Source organism: Hemitrygon akajei, chromosome 16 (assembly GCF_048418815.1).
Source record: "Hemitrygon akajei chromosome 16, sHemAka1.3, whole genome shotgun sequence".
Classification (NCBI taxonomy): Eukaryota; Metazoa; Chordata; class Chondrichthyes; order Myliobatiformes; family Dasyatidae; genus Hemitrygon; species Hemitrygon akajei.
Genome location: NC_133139.1, coordinates 28,087,928 through 28,113,915, shown reverse-complemented (window position 1 = coordinate 28,113,915; position 25,988 = coordinate 28,087,928). Strand labels below are relative to the sequence as shown.

Genomic DNA, 25,988 nt, shown 5'->3' with positions numbered 1-25,988 from the left:
ACTAAACACTCGTCAGGGATTATGAATGAGGGCACTTCCTGTGCTGTGCTGGGAGGCAATGCTTGTTTATTTCTGGGCCCTGGAATACATGCCTTGCAGGAAACGGTCTGACAGATGATTAGACTGAAAGACCAATCAACTTGAGTGGTGGATGGTTGATTGCGTTCACATGTAATTCGTAGCTGCCCATCAGCAGATCACCCCACCCATCCTGTTCTTCAGTATTTCAGAATGTTTTCCAGAGGAGTTTCGCAGTTTGTGAGCTCCAGCCATGGACCACAGCAGCTACCCAATGAAGAAGCTGGGCTATAACACAACGGACTACAAGACAATGAAACCCAACGACTGCGGTTCCAATGTCAAGTACTGTCTCCTGTTCACCAGTCTCATCCAGATGCTGATAATTCTGGGGCTTGTCCTTTTCATGATCTATGGAAACACCTACAGCAGCCATCATTCTCACCTTAAGACCAGTCAGAACCAGTCGGTTCAGTTGATCAAGGAAGTCCAAAACCTGAAAGATGCCGAAAGAAGCCTAAAGAAGAATCTGACAAGCTGCAATTACAAGAACGGCAATCTCACAGAACAAGTAAAAAATATAGTGAAGACTATGAGAAGATGCATGTTGCACAAGGCAAGTCCTTTTTGATTCATGAGGTGCATAAAATTATGAGGGATCTGGAGAGTGTGAATAGGTAGGAACAAGTTTCTTTTGCGCTGTGAATTACCAGAGGACTTAAATCAATAAGTGTAAATTAGAGGGGAGTTGTGGAGACATTTTCTTTTACCCAGAATGTGTCAAAAGCTTGGAACTCTCGATCTGGAAAGGCGATGGAGGTAGAAACGTTAGGTATGTTTAAATTAGGATGGGATAAGCATGCGAGAAGCCTTTCGGGTTTACAGACTGAAACTTGGGAAGTGGGATTGAGTTGGACAATGTGGAGAATAGCCAAGTGGTCTTATTTGGAGCTATTGATGTCTATGACTCATTAATTCTGTAACTGTGCTGTATCATGCCTTTTGCATCAACAATACTACAGAAAGTACTTAAGGAGGCTTTGAAGTCTATAGCAATTTTATGTAAATAATTCTAAACTAGTCCCCTTATTTACCTTCTTTCCAAAGCCATGCAAATTCTTTCCTGTCAGATCCTTATCCAGCTCACCAGCTACCCCTGACCTATCTCTCTCGGTTTGGCGTCAGGAATTTCCCAACTATGAGTTCAGTTATTACACAAGCACTGGTATCAGGCCACATGAAAATGTGGCCAAAGATTTAGTCAAAGACTGAGGCTGAAAGGAGAGAAAAGGAGGCTTGGGATTGGCAGCAGAAGACATTAAAATCATATATTTGAGCTCCATTCCAGAGATTTGGAAGCAGAGTTTAATCTGTTGATCCCAGTGCCAGAACTGGGGGTGTTGCAGTGCATTGAGGTACTATATTTTGATAAATATTTTAAATTTGTTGCCATGGAGGAATTAAAATATGGAGGGAAATATCAAACTTGATTGGGTCAAGGACTGTGGAAACAGACAAACCATTGGCTTTGATCTTGCCATGAGGGTGAAGGAATGGAGGCTGCCATTTTGTGAAGCGGCTCTGTGACTTCCATTTTGTGTATTGCTTGGCTTGATTACTGTTTTAAAGTGGAAACAATGATATTCCTGATAATCTGCTGGAGCAGAGATCATTTCCAAATAAAAAGTTATTTGTGAGATGTTCTTTGGTTGGATATAGCATGCAGGCTTGTGACTGTAGGGTCTGGGTCTGCCCTGAGTGATTCAGGCTGGTTGCTGGTTCTGTGACTGATTTCAAACAAAGAGCCATAAATTACCAGTTGTCAGATGTCACTTGCGGAAGAAGGTCAATAATGGACACTGGCTTGGACTGGAGCCAATCAGAAGGTGATAAAGGTCAGTCAGTTAACCCATTGCCAATAACACTGAAATCCAACAATTGGCAAGGATTGAATATAAAAGCAGAGGTTTTCAGATACAAGATCGCGATAACTCTCTCCAGAGACCCACCATCTCAAGGAGGAACCCCCATGCCAGGAGATGGGAGGAGAATCAATCATCTGGCCAGCCAGAGATCCCCTATTTTGGCGTTATAAATTGGAGAAGTGGTCTGAGTGAGTATTGATACAAAGAGAACAGTAGAATTTATGTTCTAAGTTGTCGGCCCGGGGTCAACAAAGTTTCGTTGTTGTTTGTGCAGAGACAATAAAGTGTGAACTTTGATTAATCAGAACCAGGTTTAATATCACCAGCATATGTCGTAAAATTTATTAACTTAGTGGCAGCAGTACAATGCAAAACATGATACTATAGAGAAAAATATAAGTAAATCAATTACAGTAAGTACCTATATGTATATTAAAAAGTTAAATTCAAAATAGTGCAAAAGCAGAAATAATTTTTTTTAAAGTGAGGTAGTGTTCAGGAGTTCAATGTCCATTTAGGAATTGGATGGCAGAGGGGAAGAAGCTGATCCTCAATCACTGAGTGTGTGCCTTCAGGCTTCTGTACCTCCTTTCTGATGGTAACAATGAGAAGAGGGCATGTCCTGGGTCCTTAATAATGGATGCCACCTTTCTAAGGCACCTATCCTTGATGATGTCTTGGATACTACGGCAGCTAGCACCCAAGATGGAGCTGACTGATTTTACACCTCTCTGTAGTTTCTTTCAATCCTGTGCAGTAGCCTTGCCACCCCCCCCCCCCCATCCCCATACCAGACAGTGATGCAGCCTCTCAGAATGCTCTTTACAGTACCTCTGTAGAAGTTTTCAAGTGTTTTAGGTAGCAAACAAAATCTCCTCAAAACTCCTAATGAAATATAGCCGCTGTCTTGCCTTCTTTATAGCTGCATTGATATGTTAATTTCCCAACCTAGTTCCGTTGATGAATGGTCAACAATTTAAACACCATTTTTCCCTCTCAAATGAATGCTGAGGATTTCATGAGTCAACTTCACAAAAGAGAAAAGAGGTCTCCTATCTATCCTGGCTGTTGCTTACTCATCTATAATGAGGTAAACACAATCTCTCTTTGCTGGTGTCTTCCTAAAATCTCACACTGGTGCTTTTGTCAAGGGAAAACCTTACAACATTGTTATTTCCTTTGGATGAAAGATTTGACAAAGGAAAAGCACAGAAACATTATTGTGTGCTGAATGATAATAACTCTATTTCCTTTTGATTTATAGAATTGCACAGATTATTTACCACTCAACCCCTATTTTCAAGGTAAGTCATTGTAATTAGCAGCTACTCAATCCATGGGTAATATAAGGAAACTTTTTGTCATGGGAATATGAGATTCTTCCCAACAAATTTCAAGATGAAGATTAGTAAGACCAGGAGTTTAAGATTTAGCCCAGCAGAAAACTAGGTTGAGGTCGGCCATGATTTCATTGATAGGGTAGAATTAGTGGGAGATTTAAAATTACATTACATAATTACCCATCATACAAAATGCTTGGATGGTGCGGAATTTGTTAAAAGTATTTAAGAAAGCCTCTTTAATCAAACAGTGGGTCCTACTAGAGGGGGTGTAACACAAGACCTTCTCTTAGGGAAGAAGGTAAGGTCTGGAGACTGGCATGTCAATGAAAGCCACCTTGTGACCAATAAATATAATTATGGAGGTATACAGGACCAGTCCACAAGTTAAGGTCTTAAATTTAGGCAGGGCCAATCTTGGAGCCATTAGCCAATCTTGGAACTTGCAGAAGTTGATTGGATGAGACTGTGTGGCACGGGGGAAGCGTTTATAAGCAGGGTATCAAGTGTTCAGAGACAGCATGCTCTTGTTAGGGAGAATGGCAAGTCTGGCAGATTCGGGAAACCTTGGTTAATGAGGGATATTGATTCACTGGTCAGAAAAGCATACATCAGATTTGAGCAGTCAGGATCAAGTGAATCACCTAGAAGATGGGGGCTTGAGATAGATCTAGCAGGAAGAGTTAAATAAAAATCCCAAGAGATTCTGCAAGTATATTAAGAGTGAAAGGGTGGCCAGCGAGGTAGTAGCATGGCATTCATGTGTTGTGGCAGAGCAGCACAGAGTTCACTGAAAGTGGTGCTACAGGTAGACTATGGTGAAGAAGGCTGTTGGCACTCTGGCTTTCGTCAGTTGGGGCACTGAGGACAGAAGCTGGGACAATATGTTGCAGCTGTACATGATGCTGGTGAGCCTGCAGCTGGAGTATTGTGTACAGTTTTGTTAACTTTTTACAGGAAATACGTCCTTCAGCTGGAATGTTGCCACGGCTAAAGGGCCCGAGTTACAGGGAGGGTCTTTGGCAGACTGGGACTTCAGTCCTTGGAGTGTAGGAGATTGAGGAGTGATCTTCCAAAGTTGTATAACATCGTGAGCGGCATTGATAAGTCCTTTGAATATGGGGAATATCAAAGTAGAGGCATGAAGAAGGGTTTAAAAGGGACCTGAGGAGCAACCTCTTCATGCAAAAGGGTCTGAAATGGAATGATTTACTGGAGGAAGTGGTGCAGGCAGGTACAGCTACATCGAAAAGGTACATGCATAGGAAACACTGAGGGGAAAATGGGCAAAATGTGGACAAATACGATTAGCTTAGATGGACATCCTGGTCAGTACGAACAAGTTGAGCTGAAGGGCCAACGTACGTGCTGCATTACTCTATTACTCTTTGACTTTGATGATGTCAAGCAAATACAAAGAGCGAATGGCCTCAGTCTATACAGTAGTCCTAGAAACCTTTGATATACTTTGTATTTTCTACTTCCACGTGAGAAGTTGTTAGATCACACTGGATGGCAGGCATATCAGAGAGCACTGTAGTGCAGTGTTCACATTCCTTTCCATCTGCTAGTTGTGGTAATCCTACTATGTAGCAGCTCAGCATGCTTCCACAATGCACTGACACTGTCCTCGAAAGCACTGGTGGACTGGGCTCCAAATGTATTCTGCCTGACCATTCCCATAACAAACTCTGTACTGTAACTGCTGAATATGAAAATAGCAAGTAGCAAATGTTAATGCTGTTTCCATATCTTTCGTAACTCCAACCATCCATCTTATAAACAGAATGTGACAGAGTGAACAGAAACAACACTGATAACCAAATGAAGCTTGCAAAGTGCACGTCTGATCTGCAGCTCATGGAGATGAGGCAGAAGCTGAAAGAGATAGAAGTGCAAGACCAGATAAGAAAACTGTATCAGCAACTGCAGGACTTTGGAGGAAACTGTACCTCTATGAGCAAGGACTTTAGGACTACACTGAATGAGATCAAAGCAAATTATGAATCATTCTTCAGCAAACTGGCCAGTGAAATGCCTGCCTACAGATGGGACATGAGTGATCAATTGAAGCAAATCAAAGCCAACTGCAGCCTGCTTTCTTTAAGTTTCGAAACGAAAGTTCAGCAGCGGCTGTCCAGAGCTGAGAGAGAAATCGAAATGAAGCAGAGGGACAACGTTGGTCAGCAGAGGACGATCGATAACCTGGAAAGGGCAAATAAAGAGTGCAAGAAGGATGCAGCCGTAAAATTGGATGATAATACAAAGGAACTAGAGAAACTTGTGGAGTCCAATAAGCAGTGCTTGGAAAGGATGATAGAGGTTCTGAGTGAGAAGGAGGGCTTACAAAATCATCTGAATAACCTGATGAGCAGACACCAACCATATAATTACCTGTTTAACAGAAGAACCATACCATCCATTGACCCTTCCTGCCAGGTGAGTGTGTGTGTGTGTGTGTGTGTGTGTGTGTGTGCTATTGTGTGTTTTATCCCGTGGCAAGGTGTCTTAGTTTCACAGTGTCACAAAATTTACTGGTGGAAGGATACTTTCCACACTTCCCTTGCAACGAACCCACAGATATGCAAATGAATCCAACAAAGGGGAAAAGAAGAGAAATGGCTTCAGGTGGAGAGTTGTGAAGTTCTGGAACTGCAAGAAGAGAAAGACTTTCTCATTTGGCAGCATAAAAACACAACAAGGGTATTCAGGTTACTGAGCTGCAAGTCTTACAAAAACACAATGGGCCAAGTGGCTTCCTGTATTTATGAATCTATGCTTCTGTAAAGTCTCGACCTGAATCTATAAAATCACAAGTCACAGAAAAGTTGTGACATAGAAAGAGCACATTCAGCCCATCATATCTGTGCCAGTCAAAACAAACACTAAACAGCCGAATCACAATTGCAAAGATACGATGAGTCCCTTCACAGGACATAGATTTTCAAGTATTCGTTTGCTATTTTCCTCAGTACATTAAATCCAAGCCCCTTAGTTAATATTCCCTTTATCAGGGACTGTACAATATATCCTTTGTAGACCACTCTTCCCTGGCCCATGATCATTTTACACACCTTGGTTAGAATTATAATCAGGTTTACTACCACTGATATACACTCAGAGGCCAATATTTTAGATACTGGGGTGGAAACCAGTGTGGAATTCTGCTGCTGTTGACCAGCCACTTCAAGGTTTAACATGTTGTGTGTTCAGAGATGCTCTTCTGCACACCACACTGATTATCTGAGTTACTATCAGCTTGGGTCAATTTGGCCATTCCCCGCTGACTACTCTCATTATCAGCTACTTGCACCAACCGAACTACCGCTCACTGGATGGTTTTTGATCTTTGAACTATTCTCTGTAACAGAAAGTAGTGTATGAAAACCTCAGGAGATTAGCCATTTCTGAGATAATCCGAACACCCCGCCTGGTACCAATCCACAGTCAAAGTCACTTAGATCAAACTTCTTCCCCATTCTTTCCCATTCTGAACAGCAACTGAAATTCTTGACCACGTCCATATGCTTTTATGGACTGAGTTACTGCCACATGATTGTCTGATTAGGTATTTGCATCAATGAGCAGATGTATAGACACAATGGTCACTCAGAGTATATCATGGAAATTGTTTTGTGGAAGCCATATTGCGCAATACATAAAAATTAATATCTTACAATAAATCAATAACTGGTGCAAAAGGAAGAATAGGAAGTTAAGACTCCCATCAGTCTTGCCTGCTTCCAAAGGAAACAATTCCACCTTACTGAGTCATTCCTTCTGGGTTAAAACTTTTCCAGTCTTGGTGACATCCTCACAAATTTCCCATGTTAACACACCTTTCCTGTAACTTGTCACCTTAAATTTACACAGTACTCAAGTAATGGTCAAGCAAGCATCGCATAAAATTCTAGAAAATTCTCTCTGTTCTTATACTTAACATCTCATTTAATAAAGAAAATCATCTTGTACGTCTTCTAAGCCACCTTATTTACCAGTGATACACACAGACTGCTGGAGGAACTCAGCAGGACAGGCAGCACGTATGGAAAAGAGTAAACAGGTGACATTTTGGGCTGAGACCCTTCATCAGGACCGAAACGTCAACTGTTTGGTCTTTTCCACAGATGTTGTCTGGCCTGCTGAGTACTTCCAGCATTTTGCGTGTATTACTTTGATTTCCAGCATCTGCAGGTTTTCTCTTGTTTGTTATTTACCAGTAATGTCATCTTTAAGAATCTGTGTATGTGTACTCAGAAATCCCCCTGTATTTCCATGTTTTTAAGTACCTTTTATCCGCCTACTGCAGACCAATTGCCTTGCACTTCTCAGGATTAAATTCCATTTGCCATTTTCTGCCAGATGCCCTGGCCATCTACAGAACAGAGCTTCTCTCCTCACTCTCAATGACGCAGGCACGGTTTTGTGTCTCTGCAGATATTCTCATCATGCCCTCTTCAATTAAGTCTAAACTACACAACAAAGTTCAAGTGTCTGTATATCTAGCCACAGTGCCCCCAACACCTATCAGCCCTTACCCTTCTCTGCTTCCCGCTAAGCCGATGCTCACACGCACACACAAGTCACAATACCTAAAAGTGGAATCTGTACAAACAGCACACGGCCCCAGAGAGGCTGTGGAACACAATGGGAAAAAGCAAGCCCCAATAACTTTATTAGATACAACTTCCTTCCCATACCTGATTTGGCATGGGTTTTATTGCTTTAACTCCCTTGGAGCTATTCTCAATTGCTTCCTTGACTATTATAAGACAAAGGACATGTATTTCTATAGTAACATAGACATATTGCTGGAGGAACACAGCAGGTCATGTAGCATCCATGGAGAGGAATAAACATTCAGCGGTTTGGCCAAGACCTTTCATCAGGACTGGAAAGGAAGTGGGTAGAAGCTGGAATACAAAGGGAGGGGTGGGGAAGGAGTAGAGGCTGGAAGCTGATAGATTAGTTCAGGTGATGGGAAGGTGGGTGGGTGGGAAATGTGAGAAGCTTGGAGGTGATAGGTGGAAAAGGTAAAGGTCTGAAAAAGAAGGAATCTGATAGGGTGGAAAGTTGTCCATAGGAGAAAGGAAAGGAGGAGTGGCACTAGAAGGTGATGATAGGCAATGCAGAGAAGAAAAGGGGTAACATAGAACATAGGACATAGAGTAGTACAGCACAGTGCAGGCTCTTCAGCCCACAATGTTGTGCCAACCCTTAAACCCAGCCTCCCATATAACCCCCCACCTTAAATTCCTCCATATACCTGTCTAGTAGTCTCTTAAATTTCACTAGTGTATCTGCCTCCACCACTGACTCAGGCAGTGCATTCCACGCACCAACCACTCTCTGAGTGAAAAACCTTCCTCTAATATCCCCCTTGAACTTCCCTCCCCTTACCTTAAAGCCATGTCCTCTTGTACTGAGCAGTGGTGCCCTGGGGAAGAGGCGTTGGCTGTCCACTCTATCTACTCCTCTTAATATCTTGTATACCTCTATCATGTCTCCTCTCATCCTCCTTCTCTCCAAAGAGTAAAGCCCTAGCTCCCTTAATCTCTGATCACAATCCATACTCTCTAAACCAGGCAGCATCCTGGTAAATCTCCTCTGTACCCTTTCCAATGCTTCCATGTCCTTCCTATAGTGAGGCGACCAGAACTGGACACAGTACTCCAAGTGTGGCCTAACCAGAGTTTTATAGAGCTGCATCATTACATCGCGACTCTATCCCTCGACTTATGAAAGTTAACACCCCATAAGCTTTCTTAACAACCCTATCTACCTGTCAGGCAACTTTCAGGGATCTGTGGACATGTACCCCCAGATCCCTCTGCTCCTCCACACTACCAAGTATCCTGTAAGAGGGGAGCCAGACTGTGGAATGAAACAAGAGAGAAGGGGGAGGGAGAGAAATTACTGGAAGTTAGAGAAATCTACGCTCATGCCATCAGGTTGGAGGCTACCCAGACGGAATATTCAGTTTTACTCCTCCGATCTGTGAGTGACCTCATTGTGGCAGTAGAACCATGGAGGGAGTCATGTTCTCTAAATAAGTCGACAGCAGCTCATGACTAAGATTAAAATAAACTTCTTCACCCAGAGTATGGCGAGCCTTTGGAATTCTGAACTGAGCGGTTTATGGAGATTCAGTTACTGAGTTTGTTAGAGGTGTTTGGATATTGGGGAAATTCAGAGATATTGGGGCTGCGATCAAAGAGCTTAAAAAATTCCTCATATTCCTTATGATAAGAAAGGAGGCCATTTGCCCAGTGAGCCTATATTAGCCCCCAGAGCGACCCCATTCCACCACTTATTGCCTTTCAGCCTATTCTCCCTCATATACTGAAAAACAGACCCTGGATTCCCCTACCACCCACCTACCTCTGTTAGGGGAATAATATGCATTAGATAATTAACTTAACAGCCAGCGTGTCTTTAGGATGGGGGAGGCAACAGGAGTACTCAGGGAAAACCCACACGCTCACGGGAGGACATGAAAACTCCACACTGACAGCATCAGAGGTTCCATCTGCACTTCTCACTACAGCACCACGCTGCTCATTATTGAGTGATAGGAAGGCTTCCTCTATCACGGGTCCATGGATCCCTTGCTAAATGGTATTGGTCAATGGCATAACGAGAGGTTGGGGACCCCTGCATGATATTTCTTCACTTATGTGCAATACTGACCAGTTGGTACTTTTTTGGACGTTGGCAACTTCCTGTCCTCTCCCCTGACAGTATGTAGCAAGAAACAGACATTCTCATCGGCTTGGCATTATCTGGAGAGGGGTTTGAACCCACGTCCATCATACTCAAAGCTGACACTTTAACTATACGGTGGTGGTCAAAGTGGTCTGGGGTGTCAGAGTGACAAACCTTGGCTCTTTCTATATCTGCTCCCCACAGGAAAGGTCATATTTATTAATAGAATGAAAAGCCGGTGACTAATTGTTGCCTCTTCAGTCTGCCAGTGAAGCCGGATCTTCCATCCTTTGCTCGCTCCTGGAGGGCGAGGGATCAGTGCCAGTGTTTGATGTTGCTGCATCCTTGTTCATGGTTTGACGCCCACTCTGAAAACTTCCTGCTTCCTCTTGGCAACAGTTGTTAGCTAACCTGTGACCCTTATCCCAGCAGCCCAGACAGGCTCTTCCTAATGAGCTGATTGCAGATGAACAACTATCAACAAGTGATTCTGCTCCACGCTGGAGTTTGTATGGTCCACCAATCTCCTTCCACCTCTCTCCATCGCCTGACATTGCCATCTCTTTCAGTTCCTCTCCCCCATGTGTCTTTATTCAGCTTCAAGCCACCTCTTTTCTTTACCTCAACCCTTCCCTGAGGAAAGTGGATTGCACATTCCCACTGCTTTCAGGGGACACAAGTTTCCACAGAATTCTCAACCTGATTTTATGAGGGACTGTTTAACATTAGCAGCCTCTGGCCTCACATCAGTTACATGATATTGTAAGAATTCATTCAGACCATTACATCCATACTGGCCAAAAAGAGGAACTGTCCATCACCATTCAGTTCCCCATTTCTCCGTCTGTCCCTTTAAGGGATAAAACCTTTCATGTGCTCAAGTGCACACTTTTATCAATAGACTTTACAGGGAGAAAGTTCCCAGATTCCTGATGAAGGGCCTGAAATATTGACTGCTTATTCCCCTCCCTTGATGCTGCCTGACTCGCTAAGATCCACTAGCATTATATGTGTTGCTTTGGATATCCAGCATTGGCAGAATCTCCTGCATTTATGAATTCCCAGAGACCTGACTCTTATTTGAAGAAAAAGGCTTTATCAATACCCTATCAGCTTTCCACCCGTTATACTCATTGTCTAATCATTGCCCACCAGTTATCCACTTCCCTGCTAGGCACCAAAGCACCTTCCTCTTCATGCTGTATTCGCCTCTTATTATTTCCTGACTTCTATTAAATCTCCCGCCAGTTTCTTCCATTCCAAAGGAGCCAACCACAACACAGTGAACCTCTCAGTCCTCCGCGTCCTTGTAAGTCTCGCCAGCTCCCCACTGAGCCTGCTTCCAGGGCTGTACAGAGTGCTTCAGAGGCCTACCTCACCTGCTCCCCACTGAGCCTGCTTCCAGGGCTGTACAGAGTGCTTCAGAGGCCTACCTCACCTGCTCCCCACTGAGCCTGCTTCCAGGGCTGTGCTTTAGATATGGCCTAACTCATGTCATCACCTTTCTGCTCACCATGTCCCAGCTAACAAAGGCAAGTATCCCACAAGCCTTCTTAACTACTCTATCCATGTGTCCCCCACATTCAGGGATCTGTGGATACCATCCCATGGTCTTTCCCCAGTGCCGGTTGTTTGCCACCTTTCATCTGTATTACCTCATTTTGTTTGCCCTCTGCAAGTGTAACACCCCGCATCTGAATCCCATTTGGCTGGTTCTCAAATCACCAATCTTTGGAACTGGATTCAGAATGAGTTTGTTATTGTCTCGTGGTGCAGTGAAGAGTTTGTCTTGCACACCGACCATACAGATTAAATCATTACACAGCACATTGAGATAAAACAATAGTGGAATGCAGAATGAATCAGCAGCAAAGGTGCAGTGCAGATAAACAATAAGGTGCAAGATCATAACGAGGTAGATTCGCTACCTAAGCTAACACAGATCCTACTCCTCTCCCACAGGGATAGGACTGGGAATTTCCTGTACCGCACTAAGTAGATCCTAGGCTGCCTCCAGAGGGACTAGGCCATGCCTGTCCTGTATTTACAAATGCTCTGGGCCATCCTGCCCCACCGTGAAAGAGATCCTGGCCAAACACAGGCCCTGGGTGAAAGCTGCCATATTGTAACTAATCACTTGTTTGTATATAAACAGGAGAACGTCAACCTCTTGAAAAAAAAGGTGGATTTACTAAACATCCAACTGGCAGGTAAGGAGCTGGAAGATTCTTCACCTACAGTTTGAACTTACATGCATTTACCTACACATAATTTACATCAGCATGTGGTACAGATAAGCAGGGCCTTCAGCCCATTTACTCTCCATTGACGATTATGCTACACATGGGCCTTCTTCCTCCCCTCCCCATCACCACGTCTTTCTATCCCTCCTACCTTCCTGAATCTCTTCAGATTTAGCTTAAAGCTCACTCCGAGTGACCCCCAGTTCCTTTGTGAGAGCAAATTTCACTCTTTCTACACTGACTGGGAAAATCCAAAATTCCTGGCTGAATTTAATGTTGTCTCTATTTTCTCAGTGGTCTGAATTCATTTTGAATTCTCTGACATAGTTGGCAAGGCTCACTTATCAAAGTGAGTCATAGGGTACTACAGTACAGAAAGACGCCCTTTGACCCATCTAGTTCATGCCAAACTGTTATTCTGCCTAGTCCCATCAACACTCACCTTTTGGCCATAGTCCCCCCATACCCCTCCCATCCATGTACTACTCTTAAATATTGTAATTGAACCCATATTCACCTCTTCTGCTAGCATCTCATCCCACACTCTCACCACCTTTTGATTGAAGAAGAACCCCCACAGGTTTCTCTTAAACATTTCACTTTTCACCCTTAACCTATGACCTTTTGTTCTAGTCTCACCTAACCTCACTGCTTATACCAACTTCAACATAACATCTCATTTATGAAGCCCAATTTGCCCAAAGCTCTCTTTATGACTCGATCTACTGTATCTGTGACATCACTTTCAAGGTTTTATGGATCTGCGTTCCCAGATCCCTCTGTTCTATAGCCCTCCTCAACGCCCTACTGTCACTGTGTATGTCCCAACCTAGTTTGTCCTGCCAAAGTACAACATCTCACACTTGTCTGCATTAAATTCCACCTGCCATGTTTCATCCCATTTTTCCAACGGGTCCAGATCCACTGCAAGCTTTGATAGCCTTCCTTGCTGTCCACTAGACTCCCACTTTTGCTGGAGTCCATAAAGTTGCTGCTCCAGTTGACTACATTATCATCCAAATCAGTGATATAGATGACAAACAACAACAGGCCCAGCACCAATCCCTGCGGCACACCACCAACAGTCACTTACCTCCAGTCAGAGAGGCAAACCAGTTGGTACCACTCTCTTGTTTCTCTTGCTAAGCCAATATTGAATCTAATTTTTACATCTTCATCCTGGATGCCAAGTGACTGAACCTTCATGACCAGCCTCGCGTATGGGACTTTGTAAGAGGTTTTGCTAAAGTCTACGTAGATAAGGTTCACCGCCGTTCCTTCATCAACTTTTCTGGTAAGCTTCCAATAAAAGGTTGTTAGACACAACCTACCATGCACTCAAAGCACTTAGACCCGTTTCACTGGTGTGACTGCTGGCGCTGTTGCTCCATGTCTCCGGCAACCTGGGTTCAAGCCTGATCTCCTGTGCTAGCGGTGTGCAGGCTGCATGTTCTCCCAGATGCTACAGCATCTTCCCACATCACACGTTAATTAGTCCATCATGTCAGCTAATTGGCCGATGCAAATTACCCTTAGGGGAGCTAGGTGGGGAATGTTTGAAAGGAAGAAATATAGGGGAAGACACCACCCTTGGGCCTTGAGGCTCACAGAGAGGAGGAGAAGAATGGAGAAGGTGCTCATGTAAATCACGTTTCTGATGTTATCCTAGCCCTGCGGCGCAAAGAAGCATTCATGGACCTGAAGCTGAAGGAACAAGAAGCCAGGTGTTGGAACTGCAGGTAAATTTGTGCTGAAACAGATGCTTTCTTCCTGGAGATAATCTCCTCCTCCCTGATCACTCTCTGTAACACCGGCTCCCACTCCATAATGCTGACCACATACCTCAACCCCACATGCCCCCCAAACCACCGACCACAAACCTGACCCACCACCATATCACACTTGATCATGGTACACTCTCTTGTCCCTTCACCAACCTATCTCAGCCTCTCTCCCAGTCGCTGACTGTAACCTGATGTCACCCACGTGGCTGTACGTAACCATAACGCAGAACTCTTCTCTGTGTCAATGACGATGACTCTGATCTGTAATCCCAAGTAACTAACCCTATACAAAATCAAGAGCCATCTCTGGTCGATGATGTATTTGACTTCATATGCCCCTCCTCTATTTATACTAAATCACCCTTAACCTCTCTCCCTGTCATCATTCTTTCTGGGGTCTACTGAGTAATGCTACCACATGGCTGCTTTTACACCTCTGTCCTGAAGTGATGAGAGTTTCTCTCTCAGTGCGGGCATCATGCTCTGGCCTGGATCTATATCGCAGTGAACTGCACACTTTGCCCGCACAGTGATCAGGAGGAAGAACCCAGCATAATCTCTGGGTGATGTTCTGAAGGGGTTTTCAGCTGAACACACTGGTGTGCATCGGGACATCTTGAGGACTCTGACATCTGATAGAAGGATGAAAAAGTATAAAAGGCATGCAGAGGATAGATAGAGTCTTTTTCCCCAGTTGGATATGTCAAATACTAAAGAATGCAGGATTAAGATAAGCAAGGCGGATTTAACTGAAATTTGCAAAGCACATGTTTTTACGCCTAGATTGATTGTTGCTTGAGTATGTTGCTAGGGAGGTGCCAAAAGCAGATATGATTGGAATATGTAAGAGATGTTGTGTAAAGGAAAGAGCTTATTCATGTTAGACAGGAGACATGAATAGGATGGATAGATGGGTATTGACCATATGCAGGAAGATGGGATTAGTTTAGACTGATACTATAATTGGCATACACTGCGCTATGCTGACCTATTGTTCTAATAGAAAAAAATTGGGAAAGTAGTGGGAAAACTGGGAATGAGTGATCAAGAAAAATGTGATAAGCAGAGGGAAAATAATGGGATTAACTGATGGGAAGAAGAGAACATGTGATTTGGAAATGGATAGCAGAAGAGTACATTGGTTTTAAAGTGTTGAAAAGAATAGAGAGTAGGGAGTATTGGATGATGGGAAATATTTGTTATTTTATCCTAGGAGATGATCGGCAAGAAGGAGTAATGTCGGTTCTCTAGCCCTGGTTGTTTAGTAATGGAGTCACACACAAGCCCATTACAAATGTGGTTGGGAGAGACCCTTCTAAGATGGGCATGAGTGAACAGAGCATGTAAAACCAGATATTGACCAGTGAAAATTATTCACGATTAAATATTGATCTGTTCTCCAGGGTGCCAGAACATACAGGGTGAAGACGCCGTGATCTGCATGAAGTCAGAGAGGAAAACCTCAACAGTATCAATACGTCCAGTGGAATCCTCTTTTTCTGCCACTTGCGATACACACTCTAATGTCTCCTTAGTGTCTTGTGTGGCTGTTGTTGTTCCTTTTCACTGCTTGAGGCACATCGGGTGCCTTTTTTTTCTGTTTCCTTAGCATTTGTCTGTTTTTTTTAAAAAAAACACTCAACCCAACACAGATGGAAAGCGTGCAAGGAACCAGCTGGATTCAAACCCCGGTCCACTCCCTTCAAAGCCCAGTTTTGATGCCACTACACCACCAGCTGGTTTGGTGTGTCTGGTAGCTCTCACATTGTCTTCAGTGCACTGTCCACCAACAGTCTAATAGTCTGATAAATGAAGGTAGAGTTATGGGTTACAATATATTCTTCTGTAAGGAAGTGGTTAGAACTATGTTTTGTTACAAAAGGGAAGTTAAAAATCATTGTATCATATAAGGTAAATCAAAATAATTGCAGGGCACAGAAGCAGCTACAAGATAACATGGCAAAGGCAATACTTGAAATTTGATTCAAAGCCCTGGGGAGGAAATGGTTGTGAAGCAGTGGGATGCAAGGGTGCGGAAGAGAGGGAGGAGTGAGATTGATTTAGGATTGATATAGATGTTTTGGAGAGAGGCATACAGTGGGATTATTTTGGGATTGGTTCAGGGGTATTGGAGAGAAATGGGCAGGTGGGACCCATTTGGAATTGAATTAGTGGTTTGGGAAAGAGGGGGTAAACATTGTTAAATTATGCTTGGTATAGAGGTGTGGCAGAATGGGGTCCCACGGGATTAGTTTGGGATTATGCAGGGATGGCAGAGAGAAGGGGGTATGGGATTAACTCAGGGACGATTCAGTAAAGTGGGAGAGAAGGGGGAAGTAGGATTAGTTTGGAGTACCCAGAGAGCAAAGCCTTCAGCTTGGGAAATGTTCCTGCTTCAATCAGAGAAACTTTTAATCAAAGTTGGGAAAGCCAACTTTGCACTTGAGGTCTTTACCTTGATTTATATGCAATCATGAGGAATCAGGAACAAATCCCAGGATCATGATTTGTAATTTATCTGAAGTTGGATAATACCAATAAAAACTTGAGGTTCCTCCCAAACCTTCATTCCAAACAAGCCGAACAAAAAGAATTCAAAACATAGACATGATTGGTCTGGGCAGTGCAAGTTGGCAAAATAGAGCTTAAGATGCCCCTATCTGGCCTCAGGTTACTGATTGGACAATCTGCAAGAGATGGTCTGCAATTCTGTCATAAGCAGGGCAAAAACTTGGGAAACAGAATCCATCTCCAACAGCAGCCAGTGTGTGTGATGTGCAAGGATTGGGATAACAGGATTCCAGTGTGTGTGATGTGCAAGGATTGGGATAACAGGATTCCAGTGTGTGTGATGTGCAAGGATTGGGATAACAGGATTCCAGTGTGTGTGATGTGCAAGGATTGGGATAACAGGATTCCAGTGTGTGTGATGTGCAAGGATTGGGATAACAGGATTCCAGTGTGTGTGCATAATGCTTTCATAACTAGATTGAGGATTCCCTCTGTTGCATTTGCTCTTGTGGCAATTCCTTAGGTATGAGAGAAAATTGTTAAAGTTTCAAGTCAGTCTGACATCTCATTCTACTTTAAAGATGGCAAACATAAAGAAATAAGCAAAATATTAATCAAAAAATGTTAATCACTGGATTCAAACCACATAAATATTAACTATTGATGTTAATCCAAAAATATTAATCAACAAATACTAACTAATTAATTAATTAATTTTTGGTTTTAACTTGGTTTTTACTCAAAGCTGGGGTGTGACAAAGTTGGGAAGGCCAACAATTACTGCCTATCCCTGTGTGCTCTCGGGAAAGTGCTGGTGGGTCGTCCAGAACAACTACAGTTCTTCACATGAAGATCCCCCAAATAACAATAGTTAACCAAATATTATTAACCAAAGACAGTCAACTAAGATACGTAATATCTCAGTTGCTAATTCAACCCCTGATCTGGGAACAGGGGTAGATGTATTAACAAGTTTGATCCTCTAACAGACTAATTTTCTAGTTGGCTTGCCATGTCTAATTTTTATTATTTGTTGACACACAGCGTGGAACAGCCCCTTCCAGCAGCCCCTGACTTAACCCCAGCCTAATCGCGGGACAATTCATAAAGGCCAATTAGCCTACTAACCAATGCGCCTTGAGGACTGTGGGAGGAAACTTGAGCTTCTGGCAAAGCCCCGTGCATTCCACAGGGAGAATGTACAGGCTCCTTAGAGATGGCATCGGAATTGAACTCTAAACTCCAATGGCATGAGCTGTATTAGCAATGTTCTTACTGCTCTGCTGCCATGGAGAAGTGGATTACACTTATGAGATTTATATTCTGTATCAGTTCTTTGTTTATTGCATATGCTTACAATATTTCTTTAGATAGCAATACTATTACATACAAATCTCTCAGTCCTCCATGTACTGGATCCAGCATCTTCACTTCCCCTCTCCAATTATCCTTCCCACTTCTAATGCTGTATCCCTCTCCCACCTTTAATTCTAACTGAGAGGATTTATATTCAAAGCAGTCTGTGGGCAGTGAGAGGGCTCCCAGGTTAACTTTGATGACAATTGTAACTGGCATTGAAGAAGTTTGGCTCCGGGCTGCCTACTGCACTGTATTGCTCAAACCAAAGGATTAATAAACAAATGCTGAATGCCACTGTTTGCTGGAGTGTGCTTCACATATACAAAATTAAGAATAGGTTCGCACTTCCAGAATATATGTGAGTCTGTATTTACTTCCATTCATCTGGGTGGTTGCCTTTTGTTTCACATTAGCCCGATTAATCTGTACTTCAACTCCAATTAACTGTTTCTGCGCTAAATCAAGGACTTACACAAATCCGATGCCATCAGAAGAGGCCATTCAATGGATCTGGTCTGTACGAGGTCCATGCAAAATACATACAATGTGCTGGAGGAGCTCAGCAGGCCAGGCAGCATATATGGAGGGGAATAAACAGTCAACGGTTTGGGCCAGGGCTCTTCATCAGGACTGGAAAGGAAGGGGAAGAAGTCTGATTAAGAAGGTGGGGAGCTGGGAATCTGATAGGTGGAAGGGGCTGGAGAAGGGGGAATCTGATAGGAGAGGGGACAAGACCATGGAAGGAAAGGAAAGGGAGGAGCACCAGAGAGAGGTGATGGGCAGGTAAGAAGTGAAGGTGCGTTTCTATGCAAAATGTTGTCTCTCTCTCTCTGTCTCTCTCTACCCCTCTCTGACGCATGCAATAATCACAGTTAACAGAATTCTGTTTCCAAACTATTTATTAATCATTTTGTATGTTGGTTATTTAACATGCAAAATTTTAACAATCACTAATGCATTTCCTTTCATTGCTAAACTAGGCTCTTACCTGCGCACTTGCAAAGTGTCTAATTTAACAACGAGGGGCTCTCTCAATCCCCATGTGTTGTTTACCTCTCCTCTGCTGTCTTCAAAATTCTTTCTTTCATACAATTTTCTTCTCGGCCAGTTCCGTCATCCTTCTCAACTCTATTTACTGGGTGTTTTCACTTCGGCTTTTGTTCAATGCTGGAAGGAGCTCTGCTCAAAGGTTCAAAGGTTCGGCTTATTTTCAAAGTACACAACTCTGAAATTCCTCAATTCCTGGTAGCCATGAAACCAAGAAGGAAAAGCAAGGCAGCACAATCACCAACCCCAAATCCTATCTTCATGCAAAAAAAGAACAAAAACAGCTCAGGCACACCAATCAGGTGTCAGGTCTCTCAGTGGGAGAGCATTTTGGAGATAGTGATCATAATTCTATCTCCTTTACAATAGCATTGGAGAGAGATAGGAACAGACAAGTTAGAAAAGCATTTAATTGGAGTAAAGGGAATTATGACGCTATCAGGCAGGAGATTGGAAGCTTAAATTCGGAACAGATATTCTCAGGTAAAAGTATCTATAAGATTATAAGACTAACAGGAAGGAGCTTAAAAAAGAAATTTCGAGAGCCAGAAGGGGCCATGAGAAGGCCTTGGCGGGCAGGATTAAGGAAAACCCCAAGGCATTCTACAAGTTTGTAAAGAGCAAGAGGATACGACATGAAAGAATAGGACCTATCAAGTGTGACAGTAGGAAAGTGTGTATGGAACCAGAGGAAATAGCAGAGGTATTTAATGAATACTTTACTTCAGTATTCACTATGGATAAGGATCTTGGTGATTGCAGTGCTGACTTACAGCAGACTGAAAAGCTTGAGCATGTAGATATTAAGAAAGAGGATGGGCTGGAGCTTTTGGAAAGCATCAAGTTGGATAAGTCACCGGGACCAGATGAGATGTACCCCAGGCTCCTGTGGGAGGTGAGGGAGGAGATTGCTGAGCCTCTGGTGATAATCTTTGAATCATCAATGGGGACGGGAGAGGTTCCAGAGGATTGGAGGGTTGCGGATGTTGTTCCTTTATTCAAGAAAGGGAGTAGAGATAGCCCAGGAAATTATAGACCAGTGAGTCTTACCTCAGTGGTTGGTAAGTTGATGGAGAAGATCCTGAGAGGCAGGATGATTTAGGAACATATGGAGAGGTATAATATGATTAGGAATAGTCAGCATGGCTTTGTCAAGGGCAGGTCGTGCCTTACGAGCCTGATTGAATTTTTTTGAGGATGTGACTAAACACATTGATGAAGGAAGAGCAGTAGATGTAGTGAATATGGATTTCAGCAAGGCATTTGATAAGGTACCCCATGCAAGGCTTATTGAGAAAGTAAGGAAGCATGGGATCTAAGGGGCCATTCCTTTGTGGATCCAGAACTGGCAAAGAGTGGTTGTAGTTGGGTCATATTTGGCCGGGAGGTCGGTCACCAGTGGAGTGTCTCAGGGATCTGTTCTGGGACCCTTACTCTTCGTGATTTTTATAAATGACCTGGATGAGGAAGTGGAGGGATGGGTTAGTAAGTTTTTTTTAAATTTTTTTTTCTTAGTTTTTCAAAACATTTTACAAAATTAAAAACCCCAAATCCCAATGAGGAGCATTAATACAGAGCAAGGTTAAGCATACAATATCAATATGCTACAGAGGAAGAGAATTTAACAAAAAAGCACCTAAATTAAAGACAAGTGAGCTTAGTGTCCTCCCCAAACCCCACAACACAAGAAAAAAAACAACAACTCCAGACCAACCACAACACAATATAGAGAGTATAAGTCAGGACAGCCAAACTCCCAGACTGTGAATACACTTAGCAACAGAGGATAATGATGCCTTCTACCAGAAAAAAAAGGGAGCTGAAAGCAAGGGACCGAAAAGAAAAAAAAAACCCTAGTCAAGAGGAAGGTTATGAAAGTACTCGATAAAAGGCCCCCAGATCTTATGGAACTTTAAATCTGAATTGAGAACTGAATAATGAACGAATATGAGTTTCTTGGTGGAAAGCAATGTCAGCTTTGAGTTGTTTAATATGTGAGAATACCTTCCTCCTTTTAACAGGGTGGTTCAGTCCCTTTACATTCCAGCTCACAAATTTAAGTGCACTAGCCATTATCAATTACTAATGCATAAAAGGCAGCAGGCATATAAAAAATTAAGCGGTACAATAGCAGTCTGGGAGCAGAGATGTAAACATAGATTCGTAAGGTCAAAATATAAACATGTCCTAAACAATAAAGAAATGTTGGAACTGGAAAACTCATCCCACCCACACAACCCAAAACTAGACGGCTATCAAAACAAGTAGCTAGCTCTACCAAAGAAATTAACTCAAATACAACTTCCAGATCTGTGTCATTGACAGCAGTTCCGTATAAATGCTATAACAAACAGTAACTAGTTTATGCACTAGGAAACATAACTACAGATTAGAACACCTTCTGCCGAGATATACAACTTAATACAGAGAAAATCGGAAGAAAACCAAAACTAATCTACCCGCAAAATATTATAGAAGGATAAAGTAAGAGAAAGGGAAAAAAAAGGTAAGAAGGAAAAAGAAAAAAAAGAGGGAGGGGAAAATTGTAAATTCAAGATGAGTATTTATCAACCGTTTACCGAGAAGGGAGAAAAAAACATTCAGCGAATGGAAAAAAAAGGGGGTGAAGAAAAGAAAAAGATAAAATAAATACCGTAAGTATTTAAAACAGAGGAAAAATAAATCAGCAGTTGAACTGTGAACCGACAAACAGGGAGGCCTTCACTAAAGACTTCAAACCTCCAAAACAAGTTAGATTTAGTTGTAGAACTCCGTAGGTAAAGTTATACAGAGGTGAAAATAGATTACACACACACCAAATCCCGGGAGAGATTGTCAACAGCCTTTAGAGTTTCTGTGAATAATGTCTGAGTGATTCAAGTGAATTCCGAGTCCAGAGAAAGTAATTTTACTACGAGTACTTATCCACCATTTTAGGAGGTCCGATCAGATTCCGAAGATGGCTGGATAGCCGGAAGACTTGCCACAAACGCTTCGGCTTCCCTCGCTGATTTGAACCACTTGAATTCCCCGGTATTAAACTTGATTCTTAGGTGGGTTAGTAAGTTTGCTGATGACACAAAGGTTGGAGGTGTTGTGGATAGTGTGGAGGGCTGTTAGAGGTTACAGCGGGTCATTGATAGGATGCAAAACTGGGCTGAGAAGTGGCAGATGGAGTTCAACCCAGATAAGTGTGAAGTGGTTCATTTTGGTAGGTCAAATATGATGGCAGAATATAGTATTAATGGTAAGACTCTTGGCAGTGTGGAGGATCAGAGGGATCTTGGGGTCTGAGTCCATAGGACGCTCAAAGCAGCTGCGCAGGTTGACCCTGTGGTTAAGAAGGTGTATGGTGTATTGGCCTTCATCAATCATGGAATTGAATTTAAGAGTCGAGAGGTAATGTTGCAGCTATATAGGACCCTGGTCAGACCCCACTTGGAGTACTGTGCTCAGTTCTGGTCACCTCACTACAGGAAGAATGTGGAAGCCATAGAAAGGGTGCAGAGGAGATTGACAAGGATGTTGCCTGGATTGGGGAGCATGCCTTATGAGAATAGGTTGAGTGAACTCAGCCTTTTCTCATTGGAGTGAAGGAGGATGAGAGATGTCCTGATAGAGGTGTATAAGATGATGAGAGGCATTGATCGTGTGGATAGTCAGAGGCTTTTTCCCTGGGCTGAAATGGCTGCCACAAGAGGACACAGATTTAAGGTGCTGGGGAGTAGGTACAGAGGAGATGTCAGGGGTAAGCATTTTACTCAGAGAGTGGTGAGTGCGTGGAATGGGCTGCCGGCAACGGTGGTGGAGGCAGATACAATAGGGTCTTTTAAGAGACTTTGGATAGGTATATGGAGCTTAGAAAAATAGAGGGCTATGGATAAGCCTAGTAATTTCTAGGATAGGGACATGTTCAGCACAACTTTGAGGGCTGAAGGGCCTGTATTGTGCTGTAGGTTTTCTATGCTCTACGTTTCTAACCCCCAACTCCCTCCTCCCACATAAAAAATACAACAAAACTGATCAGTTCTTGAGGGTGGCAGATCAACCAGAAATGTAGTCCTCGAAAGTGTTCTTTCTTAAACGAGGAGGACCTATATTTGTCTTGCTACACGTCTTTCTTCTTTAATCAACTGAGTTGTTCTTCTTTAATTTCCAAAGCACATCGCATCAGACTGCACAAACTTTCTCTCAAAGGGTGCCCCAACAGGTCACCCGGTTGTCTAGTTGCCTCTTGAAGCATAGAAGGTTCTTCAAATTCTCTCTCTCTCTCTCTCTCTCTCTCTCTCTTTCTCCCTTCCTCCCTCTCTCTCTCTCCCCCCCCCCCCCCCCATCATTTTAAGACATTCAAGAAGTCTATTGATACTTAAAATTGACTGATCCCGGACTGCAGACCCGGGTTGTAAGTGCTGTTTCCCTTTAAGAAAAAGAAAGCAAGAGAAACGTGCTGGGCTGCAAGTAGGTTGGAAACGCTTTAGACTCCTCACACTCCCAATTATCCTTCTGGCAAATGTAAAGTCTCTAGAAAATAAAATTGAAGTCCTCAGACCAAGATTGCAGTATCAGAGGAACATCAGGGACTGCTGTGTACTTTGCTTCACCGAAACATGCCTAACAACTAGCACTTAGGATGCAAAGCTGCAGCTCGATGGCTTCATATTTCACCATAAAGACAGGACATCTCAGTCCTTTAAAGGCAGAGGAGGTGGAGTATGCTTCAAAATTAAGTCATTGTAGTGCAGAGATGTGACGGTTCTGCCTCAGTCCTGTTGACCCGACCTGGAACATCTAATGGTCAAATGTTTTCCCTTTTCATCTGCTGCGGAATTTTCTGCCATCATCCTCGTAGCAGTGTATTTTCCACCTTAGGTCAGCATCAAGTGTGCACTGGAGGAGCAAAGCTCTGTAGTTTCAGCAGGCATGAAACTACACTCCCTGATACCTTCCCTATCACTTTGGGGATATCAACCATGCCAGCTTGAAGAAGTCTCTGAACGACTTCCACCAACATATCAGCTGTCAACACACTCGACCACTGTTATACCACCATCAAGAACGCATACCATGCTATCCCTTTGGAAAGCCTGATCACCTGGCTGTCCTTCTACTCCCAACATAAAGACTACAGCACCGTGATGAGGGCCAAGAAGGCACGGTCAAGGTAGATGGAGGAGCACTTACAGGACTGCTTTGAGTCAATGGACTGAGCAACATTTAGGGATTCATCTTTGTGTCTGAATGTATATGTCACAGTTGTCACCGACTTCATCAAAACATGTGTGGATGGGTGTGTGCCTTCAAGAACATATCCAAATGAGGCACGGTGAATGAACCAGGAGATCCATAGCCTGCTGAGGCCTGTGGTATTCAAGACCAGTGATCCAGAATTATACAAGAAGTCCAGGTACGACCTATGGAAGACAATTTCGATTCAGGTTAGAGCAGGGTGAGCTGCCTCAATGGCTATCACTCAGTGACACTCACATCTACAGTGATGAAATGCTTTGAGATGTTGGTCATGGCTAGAATCAACTCCTGCCTCAGCAAGGACCTGGACTCACTGCCATTTGTCTATCGCCACAATAGGTCTACGGTGGATGCAAACTCACTGGCTCACCATTTAGCCTGGACAGTAGTAAGACTTATGCCAGGCTGCTGTTTACTGAACACAGCTCAATGTTTATCAGAATTATACACCCAGTTCTAATCAAAAAGCTCCAAACCTGTGCCTATGTACCTCTGTCTGACTTCCCCATCGGCAGATCACAATCTGTGCAGATTGGAAATAACATCTCCTCCTCACTGGCGTACATCGAGGATGCGTGCTTAGCCCTCTGCTCTACTCTCTCTACACCCATAACTTTTTTTCTAGGCATTGTTCAAATACCATCTATAAATTTGCCAATAACACAACTATTGTTGGCAGAATTTCAGATGGTGATGAGATGGTGTACAGGAGTGAGATCAGCTGGTTGAGGGATCTCACAGAAAGAACTTTGCACTCAACTTTGTTAAGACCAAGGAAATTATCATGGAAGCCTAAGTCGAGGGAACATGCACCAGTCCTCATTGAGGGATCAGAAGTGGAAAGACTGAGCAGTTTCAAGATCCTGGGTGTCGACATCTCTGAGGAACTATCCTACGTGGAACATATTGATGCAATTACAAAGAAGGCACAACAGCAGCTATATTTCATGAAGAATTTGAGGAGAATTGGTATGTCACTAAAGACCCTTGTAAATTTCTACAGATGTACCATCTGAGCATTTTAACTAGCTGCATCACCATCGGGTATGGAGGGGCCACTGCACAGGACCAGAAGAAGCTGCCGAAAGTTGCAAACTCGGCCAGCTCCATCTTGGGCACCAGCCTCCCCAGCATCACGGACATCCTGATGATGCCTCAAAAAGGCCGCAGTGGGGTTGCTGATATGGTGTGGCTCGAAGGGTCAGAACGGCCTACTCTGTGTTGTATTGCTAAATAATCAAAATAAAGTGAATAAATTCCTCATCATCTCTGTCCTAGAGAGATGTCTCTCTATTCTGAGGCTGACCCCTCTGGTCCTAGACTCCCCCACTGTAGAAAACATCTTCTCCTCATCCACTCTGTCTAGATCTTTCAATATTTGATGCATTTCAATGAGATCCCCCCTCATTCTTCTAAACTCTGGAACAATCAAGTACTGCTCACACATTAACCCTTTCATTCCCAGAATCATTCTTGTGACTCTCCTCTAGACCTTCTTCGATGCCAATACATCTTTTCTTAGATAAAACTGCTTATACTCCTGGTGCAATCACTCCACCATCCATCCAGATGCAACTTTATCTGAGCTACTTCTTTATCTCTTTCCTTTAACAACCCCTTGAATTATCTAGTCTCCTTTTTTTTCGTACGTAACTCCTCCAAACAATTATCTATCTTTTCCTGTCCCTTCTCGGCCTTCTGTTTGGTAATTAGGTACCATAACCCTTGTTTGTTTAGAAAAGAATCCATATATCATAAAAGGGAAGGCCGATTCTTTCCTACATATTCATAAACAATAATTTCCCAGGA

At 43.2% G+C, this 25,988-nt stretch overlaps 1 protein-coding gene and 1 long non-coding RNA gene across 2 annotated transcripts; one reads left to right on the top strand and one right to left on the bottom strand.

Annotated features, from left to right (window-relative positions):
- Window positions 1–215: 215 nt before the first annotated feature.
- On the top strand, window positions 216–18,179 carry plvapb (plasmalemma vesicle associated protein b). Its single transcript, XM_073068541.1, has 6 exons — window positions 216–634; window positions 3,208–3,247; window positions 5,070–5,722; window positions 12,144–12,198; window positions 13,901–13,970; window positions 15,419–18,179. Exons 1-6 carry the CDS (start codon window positions 272–274, stop codon window positions 15,438–15,440), a joined length of 1,203 nt encoding a protein of 400 aa, XP_072924642.1. The 5' UTR covers window positions 216–271; the 3' UTR covers window positions 15,441–18,179.
- A 589-nt stretch (window positions 18,180–18,768) lies between these two features.
- On the bottom strand, window positions 18,769–24,639 carry LOC140739895 (uncharacterized). Its single transcript, XR_012101766.1, has 2 exons — window positions 24,114–24,639; window positions 18,769–20,389 (listed from the first exon to the last, which is right to left on the bottom strand). It is a non-coding gene; the product is annotated as an uncharacterized lncRNA (long non-coding RNA).
- Window positions 24,640–25,988: the final 1,349 nt, after the last annotated feature.

Bases quoted from the DNA above. Each gene is read 5' to 3' on its own strand.
- plvapb (XM_073068541.1), top strand. From the start codon at position 272: ATGGACCACAGCAGCTACCCAATGAAGAAGCTGGGCTATAACACAACG. The intron at 3,248-5,069 runs GTAAGTCATTGT...TCTTATAAACAG, and splicing joins ACTCAACCCCTATTTTCAAG to AATGTGACAGAGTGAACAGA. The intron at 13,971-15,418 runs GTAAATTTGTGC...TCTGTTCTCCAG, and splicing joins GCCAGGTGTTGGAACTGCAG to GGTGCCAGAACATACAGGGT.